Source organism: Staurois parvus, unplaced genomic scaffold, assembly GCF_062004578.1.
Source record: "Staurois parvus isolate SC_StPar_1 unplaced genomic scaffold, SC_StPar_1.0 ptg001198l, whole genome shotgun sequence".
Classification (NCBI taxonomy): Eukaryota; Metazoa; Chordata; class Amphibia; order Anura; family Ranidae; genus Staurois; species Staurois parvus.
Genome location: NW_028318994.1, coordinates 236,532 through 255,047, shown reverse-complemented (window position 1 = coordinate 255,047; position 18,516 = coordinate 236,532). Strand labels below are relative to the sequence as shown.

General features: G+C 44.5%; 1 protein-coding gene across 1 annotated transcript in view; it reads left to right on the top strand.

The window, feature by feature from the left end:
• Positions 1-18,516, top strand: part of FDX2 (ferredoxin 2) — a 50,533-nt gene that overhangs the window by 7,895 nt on the left and 24,122 nt on the right. Inside the window, exons 2-3 of the mRNA XM_089660023.1 lie at positions 6,655-6,910; positions 12,480-12,531. Of these exons, the coding sequence (XP_089516149.1) occupies positions 6,742-6,910; positions 12,480-12,531 (221 nt within the window). The 5' untranslated portion in view covers positions 6,655-6,741. The remainder of the gene's footprint in view (positions 1-6,654; positions 6,911-12,479; positions 12,532-18,516) is intronic.

The following is an 18,516-nucleotide window of genomic DNA, read 5'->3' as shown; positions in this document are numbered from 1 at the left end:
TATCATAAGCCCCCAGTCTACCCTGTCAAAAGTTTTTTCAGCATCAATCGACAATATTATTATTGGTAATTTTTCTCTTTTTGCGTTCTGTAAGAGAAGCAATGTTCTTAGACCATTATCCCTCCCTTCCCTTCCTGGGACAAAGCCCACTTGATCTAAGTGTATACATTCAGGCATCAGCTCTTTTAACCTCGTAGCGAGCACCTTCGCAAACAATTTTGTATCTGTGTTTAGAAGGGATATAGGTCTGTAACTAGTGAGCTATTAGTAAGGGAGGGTTATAATCCATGTAAGGTGTTTTTTTTGCCATCTGTGTCCCATTGTGGAGATTTTCCTTCACGTCTTGTCCCATAGCCAATCAGGAAGTGAGAGGGAATCCCTGGTTGTCACCAGAACTAATGTCCCCATTGGAAGATTTCCCCTCTTTTCCTGTAATGGTGAGATTTTCTTTTACTGTCAGGACAGATTGGATGAATCTCCCTAATGGGGGCACAGACAGCAATAAAAACCTGACAGGGGCTCTAATCTCTCTCTACTCCATCCAAAAATGTAAAAAAAAAACAGTTTTGCCTTATAATATACTTTATATCTCCTAAGAGGCCCTGTTTTGTATCATTTTAGCTTTTTTAACCACTTAAGAAAATTTCCTAGAACCCACAAACATATTTTTTTTTAAAGCAGAGACCCTAGAGAATAAATTGGTGGGTGTTGCAATTTTTTATCCCACACGGTATTTGCACAGCGGTTTTTTTAACTTTTTTTTTTTTTTTTAATACACTTTTTTGAATTGTAATACAAACATACACAATAGATAACCCAATTTTGGGTAAAATATAAAAGATGATGTAAGGCCGAGTAAATAGATACCAATCATGTCAAGCTTTAAAATTGCTCACACCTGTCCAATGGCGACCACGTAAATTTACCTGTCCGTAGGTAAAATATAAAAGATGATGTTAGGCCGAGTAAACAGATACCCAACATGTCACACTTTAACATAACTACCTATAACAGTGATGGCGAACCTTTTTGAGCCCGAGTGCCCAAACTGCAACCCAAAACCAACTTATTTCTTTCAAAGTGCCAACACTGCAATGAAACCTGAATATCGAGCTTTTGGTTTAGAAAAAACAACTCGTACAGTAGTGCAAACTAATTAACAGTACAGGGATGACCAGAGACTGCGGACAGTACAGGGATGACCAGAGACTGCGGACAGTACAGGGATGACCAGAGACTGCGGACAGTACAGGGATGACCAGAGACTGCGGACACAGTACAGGGATGACCAGAGACTGCGGACAGCACAGGGATGACCAGAGACTGCGGACACAGTACAGGGATGACCAGAGACTGCGGACACAGTACAGGGATGACCAGAGACTGCGGACACAGTACAGGGATGACCAGAGACTGCGGACACAGTACAGGAGATGACCAGAGACTGCGGACACAGTACAGGAGATGACCAGAGACTGCGGACACAGTACAGGGATGACCAGAGACTGCGGACACAGTACAGGGATGACCAGAGACTGCGGACACAGTACAGGGATGACCAGAGACTGCGGACACGGTACAGGGATGACCAGAGACTGCGGACACAGTACAGGGATGACCAGAGACTGCGGACACAGTAGAGGAGATGACCAGAGACTGCGGACACAGTACAGGGATGACCAGAGACTGCGGACACAGTAGAGGAGATGACCAGAGACTGCGGACACGGTAGAGGAGATGACCAGAGACTGCGGACACGGTACAGGGATGACCAGAGACTGCAGACACAGTACAGGGATGACCAGAGACTGCAGACATAGTACAGGGGATGACCAGAGTCTGCAGACACAGTACAGGGATGACCAGAGACTGCGGGCACAGTACAGGGATGACCAGAGACTGCGGACACAGTACAGGGATGACCAGAGACTGCGGACACAGTACAGGAGATGACCAGAGACTGCGGACACAGTACAGGAGATGACCAGAGACTGCGGACACAGTACAGGAGATGACCAGAGACTGCGGACACAGTACAGGAGATGACCAGAGACTGCGGACACAGTACAGGAGATGACCAGAGACTGCGGACACAGTACAGGAGATGACCAGAGACTGCGGACACAGTACAGGAGATGACCAGAGACTGCGGACACAGTACAGGAGATGACCAGAGACTGCGGACACAGTACAGGAGATGACCAGAGACTGCGGACACAGTACAGGAGATGACCAGAGACTGCAGACACAGTACAGGAGATGACCAGAGACTGCAGACACAGTACAGGAGATGACCAGAGACTGCGGACAGTACAGGGGATGACCAGAGACTGCGGACAGTACAGGGGATGACCAGAGACTGCGGACAGTACAGGAGATGACCAGAGACTGCGGAAAGCACAGGGATGACCAGAGACTGCGGACAGTACAGATGACTGCTGACCTTTGGGGAGGGAGGGGGAGCGGGTACCTGAATTTGACAGGTACCCGCTCTTACTTCCGCAGAGTTTTTTTTTATCTTACCTGTTCCTTTATCCAGCCGCGCGCTGTCTTCCCGGCTTCTGTAGTGTGGGCGCTCGTCGGACAGCCGGATGCCCAGTGCGCATGCGCGAGAAGCGCTGCGCTTTGTGATTGGTCCGGCGGCTTCTGGGATCTGTCATATGTCCCAGGTACCGCCTTACCATTCACAAAGAGCACTGCTTCTTGTGCATGCGCACTTGGGACCCGGCTGTCACGCACACTACAGAAGCCGGGAAGACAGGGCGCCGCTGGATAGAGGGACAGGTACGGTCCCACTGCAGAGCTGAGCGGCCGGCCCGGTATTCTGACACGGCGGCGGTGGAAATACCGGACCGGCCGCTCTATATTCGCTCCATAAGACGCACTGACATTTTCCCCCCTTTTTTGGGGGAAAAAAAGTGCGTATTATGGAGCGAAAAATATGGTATTCTCCTGGCGTGCCCACAGATAAGGCTCGGCGTGCCGGCTGTGGCACGCGTGCCACAGGTTCGCCATCACTGACCTATAACATTCAAAATGACTTTGTAGAGCTTGTTGGATGGTGCTGTCTCAGTACATACAGGACATAAGCAGGTAAGCACTCTGCATAAACGCTTTGGGATGGATAGAACTGATCCAGAGGAGTTGGGTTTCTTTATTTTTATTATTTTTCTTTTGAGGCCAACCAAGCCTAAACTTTACATATTTTTTTTACAGGTTACAAATTCAGATTTACATAGGAGGTCTGGTGCTAGAATTACTGCCCATGATTTTAAGTTCATGACGATACCTCACATATGTGGGACGATCGCTGTTTGCACTCGCGTGCAGGACCGCTACGCGCCTTTTCACGCGAGCTTGGGAGGATGGGGGTGGTTTAACTTTGTTTTTTTCAAATATTTTATTTTGTTTTTACACTGTCACTTTAATTTTTTTTTGTTTTTATCGTTTTTACTGGTGTCACAAGGAAGGTAAACATCCCCTGTGTCAGCAATAGGTATGTGACAAGTACTCTTTATGGAGGGATCTGGGGTCTATAAGAGCCCAGATCCCTTCTCTGCCCTTAAAAGCAGTTGATCGCACCAAGATGGGTGTGACCAAATGCTTTCCATTTTTAAAAATGGTACCGGGAAAACTGGAAGTGAAGTATGCTTGCTTATTGCTTCCTGTTTCTGATATCCTAGAGGCTGACAAAGCGATTCTGGTCTTTGTCCGCTCCATGGTCAGCCAGCGGAAGTGTCGGCTCGTTAATCAGGTGTCCAGGTGGGACGGGGGAGCCTGCGGAAGGCTTTTTTTTTTGTTCTCTTTTAGGGCTGGTTCACACTATAGAAATGCAGTCCAGATGTGTACCGGATGCGTTTTTGCATGCGCATTTTTGACGCTTTTATGGTGCATTTTTGACGCGTTCCGGTGCTTTTTATGCATTCCAGTTAATTTTTTCCTCTTTTTATTAAATGCAAATATAGACATGTGCGTTCCAGTGTGTTTTTGGTACAATTTGATGCGTTTTACCTCGTTCCAGTACAGTTCTGTGCAGAAAAAATGCAGCCTGTTCTACTTTTTTTTCTGCATCTGGAACTGCAAGCACTGATGTAAACTATGACACTAACAACCATATAACCTTCTTTCTGTGCTTCACTAACAACCATATAACCTTCTTTCTGTGCTTTTTGGATGCAGAGAAAGAGAGCAACTGAAACGCATGGAGTGTGAACCGGACCTTAGGCTCCATGCACACGGGGCGTTTTAATAACGCTGGTAACGTTAGCTGTGTAAAGGCACGTTAAAAACGTGAGTTTTTCATCGTTTTTGCATTAGTGTTTAGCTGCGTTTTGCGTTTTTTAGCGAAAAAAAAAATTTGCTACCAAAAAAAACGCCCCTACCAAAAAATGCTGATTACAGCCTATGTGTGCATGGACACGTAGGATAATATGCCGGGGATGGACACGTGGGATAACATGCCGGGCATGGACACGTGGGATAACATGCCGGGGATGGACACGTGGGATAACATGCCGGGGATGGACACGTGGGATAACATGCCGGGGATGGACACGTGGGATAACATGCCGGGGATGGACACGTGGGATAACATGCCGGGGATGGACACGTGGGATAACATGCCGGGGATGGACACGTGGGATAACATGCCGGGGATGGACACGTGGGATAACATGCCGGGGATGGACACGTGGGATAACATGCCGGGGATGGACACGTGGGATAACATGCCGGGGATGGACACGTGGGATAACATGCCGGGGATGGACACGTGGGATAACATGCCGGGGATGGACACGTGGGATAACATGCCGGGGATGGACACGTGGGATAACATGCCGGGGATGGACACGTAGGATAACATGCCGGGGATGGACACGTAGGATAACATGCCGGGGATGGACACGTAGGATAACATGCCGGGGATGGACACGTAGGATAACATGCCGGGGATGGACACGTAGGATAACATGCCGGGGATGGACACGTAGGATAACACGCCGGGGATGGACACGTAGGATAACACGCCGGGGATGGACACGTAGGATAACACGCCGGGGATGGACACGTAGGATAACACGCCGGGGATGGACACGTAGGATAACACGCCGGGGATGGACACGTAGGATAACACGACGGGGATGGACACATAGGATAACACGCCGGGGATGGACACATAGGATAACACGCCGGGGATGGACACATAGGATAACATGCTGGGGAGTTTATTGGTTGTAGAAAAAACGTCAAAAGCCAAAAACAGCCGCTGTAAAAACGTCCCGTGTGCATGAGGACTTACAAAATGGCCAACCGTCGGCTCTAAACCTGCAGCAGGGCTAAACGTGACAAAAAAACCTTTTGCCTGACACTTGGAACTGCATGTCCCAGGCGCCGGGCGATAGGAATTGCGCATCCCTGGATCACGATTGGTGCCAATGCTGTCATAAAGAACTCCGCACCCCTACCAGCTGTAAAGTGACTTATTTTTTTTTCTATGCAAAGGGTCACTTACCACCCCACTCCTTTTTTTGCTGCTCCTTATTGCCATTGGGAGCAAAGTGAAAAACCGGACGCTTTCCAGTAAGGAAGAGCGTGCCCCTCACTCCCCCCAGACCATGTGACAATTCTTGGTGCCTTGTGATTGGTCCTTAGCTGTCACATGGGATCAGGGGAAGGAATCCATAGCCCTGTGTAAGCTCTGACAGCCTTTCTTTGCCCCAGAAAGCCCCCCAAAAATTGAGTTTATCATTGTGAGAAGGTCATGGTGTGCAGTGAAATCAGAGTTAGCCATTTCAGTACAGGAGAAGAGCCGGTACAACTGTGCAGGACTGAAAGGAAGGCAGGAGGTCAGCTTTAAATAACACTGGCTGTAAATGCATATTTGCTGGTAGAGGTGGGTAAACTCTGGGGGGCAGCCTTTGCCACATCATGCAATTCTTAAAGTGGTTTTGAGCCCTCACATATACTTAGTGTAGTGACTGACCTCAGGTGATACATAGGGATGAAACAAGTCCTCCTACATAAGTTGTACCTGTTTATCTGCAGTATTCTCTTTCCTACGACCCTTCATAGTCCTCAATGTATACAGTTTGCCTGAGCTTTGAGATAGCAGGGGGCAGAGAGCTGATGTTACACTTTGCAGCGTTCAGCGTGGGCTGATTGGATGGAAGGGATACATCCCCTTTCACACAGCACACAAGAACGGAGCTGAGGCTGGCAATCACAGGCTGCGTGCTGGAGATCCTTCCCGTCACCTTTTTTCTCTTGGTGTAAGGACAACTTGTCAGAAGTGACAAATGCTGATAGCAAAGGAACAAAGCGGCAGACAGAAATTATACTTAGTGCTCTGGATTGAAACAAATACACACTAAAGAGGGATATGCTTTGTTCATATTTCATGTCTGAGGTTTACAGTTCCTTTAAGCTCACTATACACATACGAGGTGGATGGAGGAATCCCCTTTGACATTAGACAGCGGCTGCAGCCAACTGGCTGAGCTTCGATCACTGCTTTAGAGAACTGAGCAGGATTGTGTAAAGCACCACTTAGTTCTCCTGTGTAAGGCTAGCCTGTGTTATGTTTTATAGACTCCGTTCTCAGTACTCCATAGTAAAGGCCTTTCAGTCTGAAAGTTTGCCCACTTATGTCCTCAGGGTTTCACCCTTTGAAGATCTGCCAATTGTGAGAAGTTATTTGGGAAAGGTTCAGAAAGAGAACGTGTCTGTGAGTCCCGGCTCCTGATGGCTGTGTCTCTGATAAGTAGAGGCCTCAGGACTGGAGGACAGTGCTCCTGGTCCATTCGTAAAGTTGCCTTCACCAGAATATCCCGGATATCATCGGGACAACAAAGTCTGGGAAAACCGCAGGCGCCAAATTTGGACGATGGGAGCAGAAACTTCCAGACTACAGGTAATCGGATTGTAATAGAGATAATATTTTTACTTCTTTATATATATACACACACATACATACACACAGTGGATATTAAAAGTCAGGTTTTTATGATGTAAAAAAATTAGACAAAGATAAATCATTTCAGAACTTTTTCCACCTTTAATCTGACCTACAAACTGTACAACTCAATTGTAAAACAAACTAAAATCTTTTAGGGGGGATAAGAAGTAAACATAAAAAAATAAAATAATGTGGTTGCATAAGTGTGCACACCCTCTTATAACTGGGGATGTAGCTGTGTACAGAATTAAGCAATCACATTCAAAATCATGTTAAATAGGAGTCAGTACATATCTGCCATCATTGAAAGTGCCTCTGGTCAGCCCCAAATAAAGTTCAGCTGTTTTAGGTCTTTCCTGACATTTTCTTAGTCGCATCCTACAGCAAAAGCCATGGTCCGCAGAGAGCTTCCAAAGCATCAGAGGGATCTCATTGTTAAAAGGTATCATTCAGGAGAAGGGTACAAAATATTTCCAAAGTATTAGATATACCATGGAACACCGTGAAGACAATCGTCATCAAGTAGAGAAAATATGGCGCAACAGTGACATTACCAAGAACTGGACGGCCCTCCAAAATGGATGAAAAGACGAGAAGAAAACTGGTCTGGGAGGCTGCCAAGAGGCCTACAGCAACATTAAAGGAGCTGCAGGAATATCTGGCAAGTACTGGCTGTGTGGTACATGTCCAAAGAACAAAGGTATACCGCTTAGGCAAACAATCCAGATCAATCCACACCAAGTGCAGGCTCTGGCTCGCCACCACACACGATGCAATAGGAAGAAGGGTCAGCCGCACATCGGAGGATAGATGAATATAGTGTGTATGTATTGATCCATAGGACACACGAAACACCAGGACATGAATACAGGACCTGTTAACGCGTTTCACATGATCTCGTGCTTAACCATAATCATCTTAATTGTGATTAAGCATGAGATTGTGTGAAACGCGTTAACAGGTCCTGTATTCATGTCTTGGTGTTTTGTGTGTCCTATGGATCAATAAATACACACTATATTCATCTATCCTCCGGTGTGTGGCTGACCCTTCTTCCTATCGTGTGGTACATGTGACAACAATCTCCCGTTATCTTCATATGTGTGGGCTATTGGGTAGAGTGGCAAGATGGAAGCCTTTTCTTACGAAGAAAATTTTTGCAAAAACACATCTGAAGTCCCCAAAAAGCATGTGGGAAAATGTGTTGTGGTCGGATGAAACCAAGGTTGAACTTTTTTGGCCATAATTCCAAAAAATATGTTTGGTGCAAAAACAACACTGCACATCACCAAAAGAACACCATACCCACAGTGAAGCATGGTGGTGGCAGCATCATGCTTTGGGGCTGTTTTTCTTCTGCTGGAACTGGGGCCTTAGTCAAGGTAGAGGGAATTATGAACAGTTCCAAATTCCAGTCAATATTGGCACAAAACCTTCAGGCTTCTGCTAGAAAGCTGAACATGAAGAGGGACTTCATCTTTCAGCATGACAATGACCCAAAGCATACATCCAAATCAACAAAGGAATGGCTTCACCAGAAGACGATGAAAGTTTTGGAATGGCCCAGCCAGAGCCCAGACCTGAATCCGATCGAAACTCTGTGAGGTGGTCTGAAGAGGGCTGTGCACAGGAGATGCCCTCACAATCTGACAGATTTGGAGTGTTTCTGCAAGGAAGAGCAGGCAAATATTGCCAAGTCAAGATGTGCCATGCTGATAGACTCCTCCCCAAAAAGACTGAGTGCTGGAATCACATCAAAAGGGGCTTCAACAAAGTATTAGTTTAAGGGTGTGCACAAGTATGCAAGCATATTATTTTAGTTCTTTATTTTTACTTCCCTACATGCAGGTTGCATTTGATCCATTTCTGCAGTGATTTTGCTGCGTTTGTGATGCATTTTGCATTTTTTTTTTGTTGCTGGGCGGATTTAAAACTCATCAAAAACACTGCAAAAACGCACCACATGCTTTTCTGCAACGTATCCATTGAAGTCTATAGAACCAAAAATGCAACTTTTCCCGTTCAAGAAAGTTCTTGACCCTTTCCAAAAAAACGCAGTTGGTGAAAACACAGAGATGTGAATGTGTCCCATAGGAAATCATGTTAAATGGACTGTGTGTTTCTGCAAAACGAAAAACGCTGCGGAAAATGCTTAGGTGTGAACCTAGGGTTACTAAAACTGGTGCACAAAGAATCTGGTGCAGCTGTGCATAGTTACCTATTTTTAACCCCTTGCCTACCAGGCACTCTCACCCCCTTCCTGCCTAGGCCAATTTTCAGCTTTCAGCGCTGTCGCATTTTGACAATTGCGCGGTCATGCAACACTGTACCTATATGACATTTTTATTTCACACAAATAGAGCTTTCTTTGGTGGTATTTAATCGCCACTGGGTGTTTTATTCTGTGCACTATAAATAAAAAAAAGAGCAAAAAATGTTTTTCTTTCTGTTATAAAATTTTGCAAACAGGTAATTTTTTTCTCCTTCACTGATGAGAGCTGCACTGATAGGCAGCACTGATGAAGTGGCACGGATAGGCAGCACTGAGAAGTGGCACTGATAGGCGGCAATGATGTGCCCTGACTGGTGGCACTGCTGGGTGGTACTGATGGGCGGCACTGCTGGGCACTGATCTTCAGGGCACTGTTGATCAGTACCGATCTGTTCTCTGACAATTGCCCGTCATCGGCAGTACTTTCCTCACACTGTGAAAGTGTGAGGAAAGTGCAGCAGATAGCCGGCAACTGTATTTACCCGGTGATCTGCTGTGTCATTTGACACGGCTGATCACATGGTAAACGGACGTTGTGATTGGCCTTTTACCACATCACGTGATCAGCTGTATCCATAGGACACAGCAATCACGGAGATTGCTGGGGGCACATGGGAGAGCGTGTTCTGGGAGGACATCATATGACGCCCTCCCAGAAATGGACAACCGCGCTGTAGCCGTCATTCAGCTATAGTGCACTTGCTAAGTGGTTAAAGCTTAATTGAACAAGCTGAAGTTGGAAGCTGATTGGTTGCTATGCACAGCTGCACCACATTTTAGTATATCTCCCCCAGTGTATCCAGGTGAATTATACCACATTTTTTCAAGACAAAATGGACTTTTATTTGGTGGTAAATGGTAATGGATATCGCCTGATTTTTTTCCATTATTTTATTTTGTGTTTTAATGAATATTATTTTAACCACTTGCTCTCCAGAAGATTTACCCTCTTCATGACCAGGCAGTTTTTTTCTTTTCGGTGCTGCGTTATTTTAGCTGACAATTGCGCGATCATGCAACACTGTACCCAAACAAAATTTTTATACTTTTTTGCACAAATAGAGCTTTCTATTTGATCATCACTGAGGTTTTTATTATATAAACTAAAGACAAAAAAAAAACCAAAACAATATTTTTTGCTTTCTGCTGTAAAACATATCCAATAAAAATTGAAAACGTCAAATGTATTCTGTTACATGTTTTTGGTAAAAAAAAAATCCCAATAAGTGTGTGTTGATTGGTTTGCGTGAAAGTTATGGAGTCTACAAACTATGGTACAGTCATGGTCAAAGATATTGGCACCCCTGCATTTCTGTCTGATAATGCACCACTTCACCCAGAAAATTGCTGCAATTACAAATGTTTTGGTTTTCTCATGTTTATTTCTTTTGAGGAGAAAAAAAAGAAAAAGTGGCAGGCTGCATAGTGACTTATCACTGTGCTAGCCAATCCCAGGCTATCAGAGTGATCAGGTGATCGGGAACTGCTCCTCCCGATTCCCAGTCATTATTATGACAACCAGAGCTGTCTATGACTGCTCAGTTTCTGTGCTGGGAGTTTGATGTGCAGCACATTCCCAGCACAAACATTGTGGCGCTTATCGCAGTATTGTTAGAAAAGCGCCACACCCTAAAAAACTAAAGCAGCAAATTCCTACTTCAAAAAACTCATATAAATTTTTTGACCAAATAAGTGAAATTAAAGGAATGAGCTAAAAAAACCATAAAATAAAAAAGTGCAACAAAGTATCACTATATAAATAAATGTCCAAAAAATATATATGTGTCCAGAAGAATATATATATATATATATATATATATATATATATATATATGTGTCCAAAAATATAATGTCCAAAAACAAAAATCTTTTTGAAAATCAAATTTGTGTCCACACCGTGTCAAATCCACCACCAAAGAAGTTGGATCACTCACCAGAATTCAATGCTGATCAACAATTGGACCAGCAAACAACACTTTTGCTCTGGGAGCAGTAGATATCAATTAAATTCTTAGATGGAATCTTTTGCAGACAACCGATATCCTATAGGATGAATCGCCACCATTCAAAACTATGGCTAATTTCCAGGGGTATATATCATCTCTAGATCGTATGTCTCCGTCTCATTGGGGCCATATTCAAAGGTAAAAAGAAAGGATCATAGTGCAGCAAGCTTTAAAACATATAAAAGCTTTAATATATCAATCGCACTCACATTTTAAGGTGTCTACACTGACACCGGTATCATGGGCAGTGAATCAAGCAAACGATGTATCGGCACACCACCGCACGCCACGACTTTTCTGATCGTAAACCGTAAAGCTTTTATATGTTTTAAAGCTTGCTGCACTATGATCCTTTCTTTTTTCCTTTGAATATGGCCCCAATGAGACGGAGACATACGATCTAGAGATGATATATACCCCTGGAAATTAGCCATAGTTTTGAATGGTGGCGATTCATCCTATAGGATATCAGTTGTCTGCAAAAGATTCCATCTAAGAATTGAATTGATATCTACTGCTCCCAGAGCAAAAGTGTTGTTTGCTGGTCCAATTGTTGATCAGCATTGAATTCTGGTGAGTGATCCAACTTCTTTGGTGGTGGATTTGACACGGTGTGGACACAAATTTGATTTTCAAAAAGATTTGTTTTTGGACATTATATTTTTGGATATATATATATATATATATATATATATATATATATATATATATATATATATTCTTCTGGACACATATATATTTTTTGGACATTTATGTTTTGGACATTTATTTATTTATTAATACTTTGTTGCACTTTTTTATTTTATGTTTTTTTAGCGCATTCCTTTAATTTCACTTATTGTGGCGCTTATATGTGGCCCCCACAGGTAAAAAAACATTTTCCATGAGACCACATATTTACTTACGTTGAACGGGAAGACGTTAACATTATCAGAATATCACAAAATTACATTTTGTTTAAGTCGATAACTGCAAAACACTGTAATGCGGTATGTTTCTCTGTGCTGCGTACCAAACACATATGGATGTGCTGCACACATGTATAGTGTGAAAAGGGTAAATAGAAAACAATTGTTTTTCTTTGTGCCCTTGCATTTAACCTGCATTGATCAGTGCAGATCAATGTAGCTCAACAGACTTCGTATTGAAGGAGCCCTGACGATAGTATATTTACTGCGATTTGTTTTGTTTCAATTTATAATTATTGATTGTGGTTCAAGGACATGACTGAATTATTTGTGTTTAGCTGCTGTCCAATCTGAAGACACTGGTCCTGCAATTGAGCCATGTGAAGATATGTGAGTCAAAGCATTTCCCTGTATTATATTTGATTATGATCAACATTTACTGCTGGGTCTAGTAAAATATAGTAACATCGCCAACTGAAAAAATGGTGCCAGGATTAGGGCGGCAGCTGTAGCTCTGATCTTCGTATAACCACTTGCTGTCCAGGAGAATATATATATATATATATGTATATATTTTTACGCGCGCGCGCATGCACTGATGTCAAACGAGAAGGCCTGGCTTGCAGTCTCCGCTCTAATTCATCCCAAAGGTGTTCTATGGGGTTGAGGTCAGGACTCTGTGCAGGCCGGTCAAGTTCCTCCACCCCAAACTGGCTCCTCCATGTCTTTATGGACCTTGCTTTGTGCACTGGTGGGCAGTCATGTTGGAACAGGAAGAGGCCATCCCCAAACTCTTCCCACAAAGTTGGGAGCATGAAATTGTCCTAAATGTCTTGGTATACTGATGCCTTAAGAGTTCCCTTCACTGGAACTAGGGGGCCAAGCCCAACCCCTGAAAAACAACCCCACACCATAATCCCCCCTCCACCAAACTTTACACTTGGCACAATGCAGTCAGGCAAGTACAGTTCTGGCAACCGCCAAACCCAGTCCATCGGATTGCCAGACAGAGAAGCGTGATTGGTCACTCCAGAGAACACATCTCCACTGCTCTAGAGTCCAGTGGCGGCGTGCTTTACACCACTGCATCTGACGCTTTGCATTGTAATTGGTGCTGTAAGGCTTGGATGCAGCTGCTCGGCCATGAAAACCCATTCCATGAAGCTCTCTACACACTGTTGTTGTGTTAATCTGAAGGCCACACCAAGTTTGGAGGTCTTTAGCTATTGACTCTGCAGACAGTTGGCGACTTCTGTGCACTGTGCGCTACAGCATGCGCTGACCCCGCTCTGTCATGTGACGTGGCCTACCACTTGGTGGCTGAGTTGCTGTTGTTCCCAGTTGCTTCCACTTTGTTATAATCCCACTAACAGTTGAGCGTGGAATATTTAGTAGCCAGGAAATGTCACGGATGGACTTATTGCACAGATGACAACCTATCACGGGACCACGCTTGGATTCTTTGAGCTCTCGAGAGCGACCCATTCTTTCACAGATGTTTTGTAGAAGCAGTCTGCATGCCGAGGGGCTTGATTGTATACACCTGTGTCCATGGAGGGGATTGGAGCTCCTGAATCCAATGACTTGGAGGGGATTGGAACACCTGAATCCAATGACTTGGAGGGGATTGGAACACCTGAATCCAATGATTTGGAGGGGATTGGAACACCTGAATCCAATGACTTGGAGGGGATTGGAACACCTGAATCCAATGATTTGGGCGGGCCCAATACTTTTAGCAGTATAGTGTGTGCGTGTGTGTGTGTGTGTGTGTGTGTGTGTATATATATATATATATATATATATATGAGTCACACTGGACAGCAAGTGTTTAAACAAGTACCTCTGTGATTAAAAATGTCAAACTCCTTAGTGGATTCTCAATAGGAGTATATGGAAAAAGCACAGGAAGTTCACCTGAAAGCGTACCCAGAAACAAATGTTTTGAAGGGCAGGAGGGGAATATAGGCAGAGGGGATTAATAGTTCACATAAACCAACCTAGAAGAAAGATAATATTGGATTTTGCTGTCTCTAGTTCACAGGAAATGGCAAGGACACTGCATATATGACAACATCAACAGGTATTTCCTGCACCTGCTGAAAATGTCCTTAGCCTGAAATAGAAATCTCACACAGCCACATCTAAGGACTGGTAATTTGCAGGGCATTACATTGTTTTTCCAGGGTTTTAGAGCCTGATCTGTCCAAAATCATTTTTTTTCCTCCAATCCCTCCTTCCCACCTCCTATAACCCTTCCTTCCAGGGGTTAAGTTTTCCTTACTTGGTGAAGCCAGTTATGATTCCCCCATCCAGCTCTCTTTTCCAGCTGCGGGAACTACAAGCTCAGAGCTGCATGTTAACCCTTGCTGGAAAGTCCCCTTCACTCTTCTCAGTCTGACTTCAATCCTCTTCTAAATCCTGATAGGAACCCTCTGCTGGCCAGTCAGTGGGCATTGTCCATGTGATGCAAGGCCCATCCATGAAGTAAACAGAGAGAAGGACCTTGCACTGGATCATGTGACTACGGACATAAAGTGAACTATGCCATATATTCTAGCCAGCCCTCCAGACTCTGCTGTACAAAGCGACCACGATTCACATTGCTGCCAGTGTAGAAGTTTGTACACTGCAATAGACAGACCTGGAGTGAGTGTCCACCGCAGCGAGATCCAGAGAGGTGGCCAGGGTATTTGGAGTTAGTTCACCTTTTCACTTTTCAAGTGAAAATAGGGATTTTTAAACCCAGAATAGAGAGAGATGAGAGGGGGTTTTATCTGAGAGTTGAGCTTTAGAAAAAAAAAAAATTGGGTCCCAGGCAGTCATGTGCTAGTATACACCTCTGTAGGTGCTTCCACCTTCACCGTCTTCCTTTCGGGTTCATGGGCTTCAGCAACGTGAATGGCCGAGCCGCGATGACGTCACTCCCACGTATGCGTGCGGGAGTCACTGTTTACAGCATGGGGCTCTGAAGGAACGGCATTTAGAAGTCATTTACTGTACCTATAATAAGGCTTACATATAGGTAAAAATCAACCATGGGAGTTTCCTCCCACTTGAATTGACGTTTCCGTGTCCTGATTGATGTATGAGCTGCACTTTACATTTTCCAAACTCCAAATAAACGTAATCCAAACCTCATTGGAAATAGCCATAGCCGGTAATTAAACGGTTACAATCCAGCTCCAGCCAGCTTTTGTTTTTCTGTTGTTTTTATATTTTTATTTTTGGATAAAATGGTGAAGGGATACAACTTGGATCTGGCAGCAAAACACAAATCACTTCATTTTGCTAATTTGAAATCTTACAGGAATACATACAGCATCCAGACCATGAAAAAGAGAGGGAGCCTCAGGATGGGGGGGTTTGCTGTGAATTTATGAATGGCTTCAAGTTTACTTGGACTTGCATGTGGTTTGGTGCTCTTCATACTAGAGAGATCCTCTTTCTGAATTTGTCATTCAATATTTATTTTATTTTTTAATTTATTACAGGTGCTTATATAGTGCCATCAATTTACCCAGTGCTTTACATATATTTATATTATATTGTACATTCACATCAGTCCCTGCCCTCAAGGAGCTTACGATATAAGGTCCCTAACTCACATTCATACATACATACATTAGGGACAAAGTAGACAGGAGCCAGTTAACCTACCAGCATGTCTTTGAAGTGTGGGAGGAAACCGGAGTACCCAGAGGAAACCCACGCAGGCACAGGGAGGACATGCAAACTCCAGGCAGGTAGTGTCATGGTTGGGATTCGAACCAACCACCCTAATGATGCTAGGTGGAAGTGTTCACCACTTAGCCACTGTGCTGCCCACAGATGCTCTTGTTCCCCTCCATGAACCTTTCTATCCTCTGACCCCTTTGCTTCTACAGCGCTCCCAAGAGTTGAAGGCTGAAACTTTAGCACAGGCACCTGACACTCACACAGGAAATGTTAAATAAATGTCCAGTACACTAATGGGGGCTACAGCGCTGGAACAGATGGACAGAAAAAGGAGAGTATATCTGCTCTGTTCTTGCAAGCTACTGGTATTTGGATTAGTTTCGGGACCTGATAGGGTCCCTTTCAGTAACAATGCTGTTTGGAACTTTATTCGTCACAATCAGCTGCATCCAAGGACAACAAGCTTGGTGTGCTTGAAACACACTAAGGCCAGGTTCACATATGTGCAGGTGGTGCCACTGCGGATCTGCACAAAAAGATCCGCACAGAGGAATGCGGACCCGCGGGCGGATGCCATTAATTCTAATGGCACGCCGCCCGCACTGGAAATCGTAACCGTACTGGGAACCGAGGTTCCCGTGCGGGCTGCGTTTTCAGAAGAAGTGCAGGGACTTCTTCCCTGTGTCCCGGGGCATGGGAGTCCATTCAAATGAATGGGCTCTCGTGTCCGCACAAAACGTGGACCGCAAATATGTGAACCAGGGCTTATACTTGGTGATAAGGCTGATATTCTGCATCTGTTTTAGATTTGACAAGTCTTACCTTGGCACTGGGACAGGGCCTGTGAGGGTGGCCACTTCCTAAGTAGTAGAAAATTTTATTTTCTAGCTGAACAGCTAAACAGAATTAAATCTAAAGGGAGGGTAATGTCTGTGATGCCATTTTCGCATGCTTGCCCCTTGATCATCCATGCAGGAGATTGGAGCCTGTATGCATGGTGACTACCAGCATGACTCTAAGGAACCCTGTAGAGCTCTCAAAGCACAGGAGGAGAAAGGGACAAGGGTAATAAGAAACCTTGACTGATTTTTGTGGCTGTAAAGGAGAACCTAGAGTTCAGTAATGAGATATCACTAATAATGTCCTCTGGAGATGAGCCCCGCACCTTATGATGAATCCATCCACATAGTGGTGGTGTCCTTACATTGGACACTTGTCCCTGCCAGATGCACTATCCTGCAAGGCATGGGGTGCATGGGACTATGTGGGCAGACTGTCCTGCAGGAACAGAAGAACAACGGTTTTCCTCTGTTTTCAGCAGAAAAGACATGTTTGGATCACTACGGGAAAGCAGTTTTTACATCATGCTGCCGCTTTGAAAGCATCTAAACTCACAGTAGATAACAGAAGGACTAGGATACAAAATGAGAACAAAGACATGCTGCCCAAAACCAAATTTAAATTTGCACACAATATGGGAAATGGGATAATGGGTACAACAGGCACAATGAAGCATTCCTAGCCCTGGTTCACATCTATGCGGCCGTGCGGGCTGTGTTTTGTGCGGGTACAAGACCCCATTCATTTGAATGGACTCCCGTGCCCGTGACGCGCAGGGAAGAAGTCCCTGCACTTCTTCCGAAAACACAGCCGACATGAAAACCTCGGTTCCCAGTACAGTTGTGTTTTTCAGTGCGGGCAGCTTGCCATTAGAACATTCCTCTGCGGGTGGTGCGGCTGCATGGATTTTCGTGCGGATCCGCAGCAGCACCACCCGCACATGTGAACCAGGGCTGAAAGCAGACTTGCATAGCCTTTACAGATATAATTAAAATTCCTTGAACTTCAGCCTTGCCTTCAGCCTTGCACATGGTCACGCTTCTCTCTACATACTCCTCTCCTGTATTCTGATTTCACTGCACTCTGTGAGCTTCTCACATTGTGCATTAGACACCACAGCAAGTCAGATAGAGCCGGCCTCCTTTCCTGGCTAGAGGATGTCAAGTATTATGTAGCCCTTTTTCTCCTAGCCTCATTATCTCTAACCCACCCCTTTCATTTACTGGGATATCAGTAAATCGCTCAGAATCAGGAAGTTATGTGCAACACTTTGTCGGCTCATCCTAATACTCTGATCTGCCTGCATTGTATAGAAAAGCACAGAGACCTAGTGATAATGTCACTGTGTCTAAAATAAAGTGTTTAATGGAAACAGGTGTTCCAAAATATTTAATTAGCACATTGATGATGCAGGAAGAAGGGACCAGGGACGGCAAAATATAAGCAGGGTAAACTTAAAGCAGAACTTCACACAAAAGGGGAAGTTCTGCTAGTCTGCATGTTTCCCCCATCCACTGCCATATTTGGCACTTTTTGGGGGCAGCGCTGTGGCAATCCCACTTTAGGTCAGTGCCGCGGTGATCTGCGTCAGACATTTGGCCCCTCCTCCTTCCCCCATAGCCTTCTGGATGCAAATGGAGAAACAAAAAAAAAGGGTGCACCGACCTAGTGCATTATCGTTTAAAATATTTATTGCAGAAATAATGTAAGTATCATACTCACAATAGACATAAAAACACAGGTATGTCAAACTGAACAAGATGTATGATCCAAACAACATCTGAGTCCATAAGATGGAACCCTGGATGACCAACTGGCTAACGCGTTTCGAGGACACAACCTCTTCCTCAGAGCCAA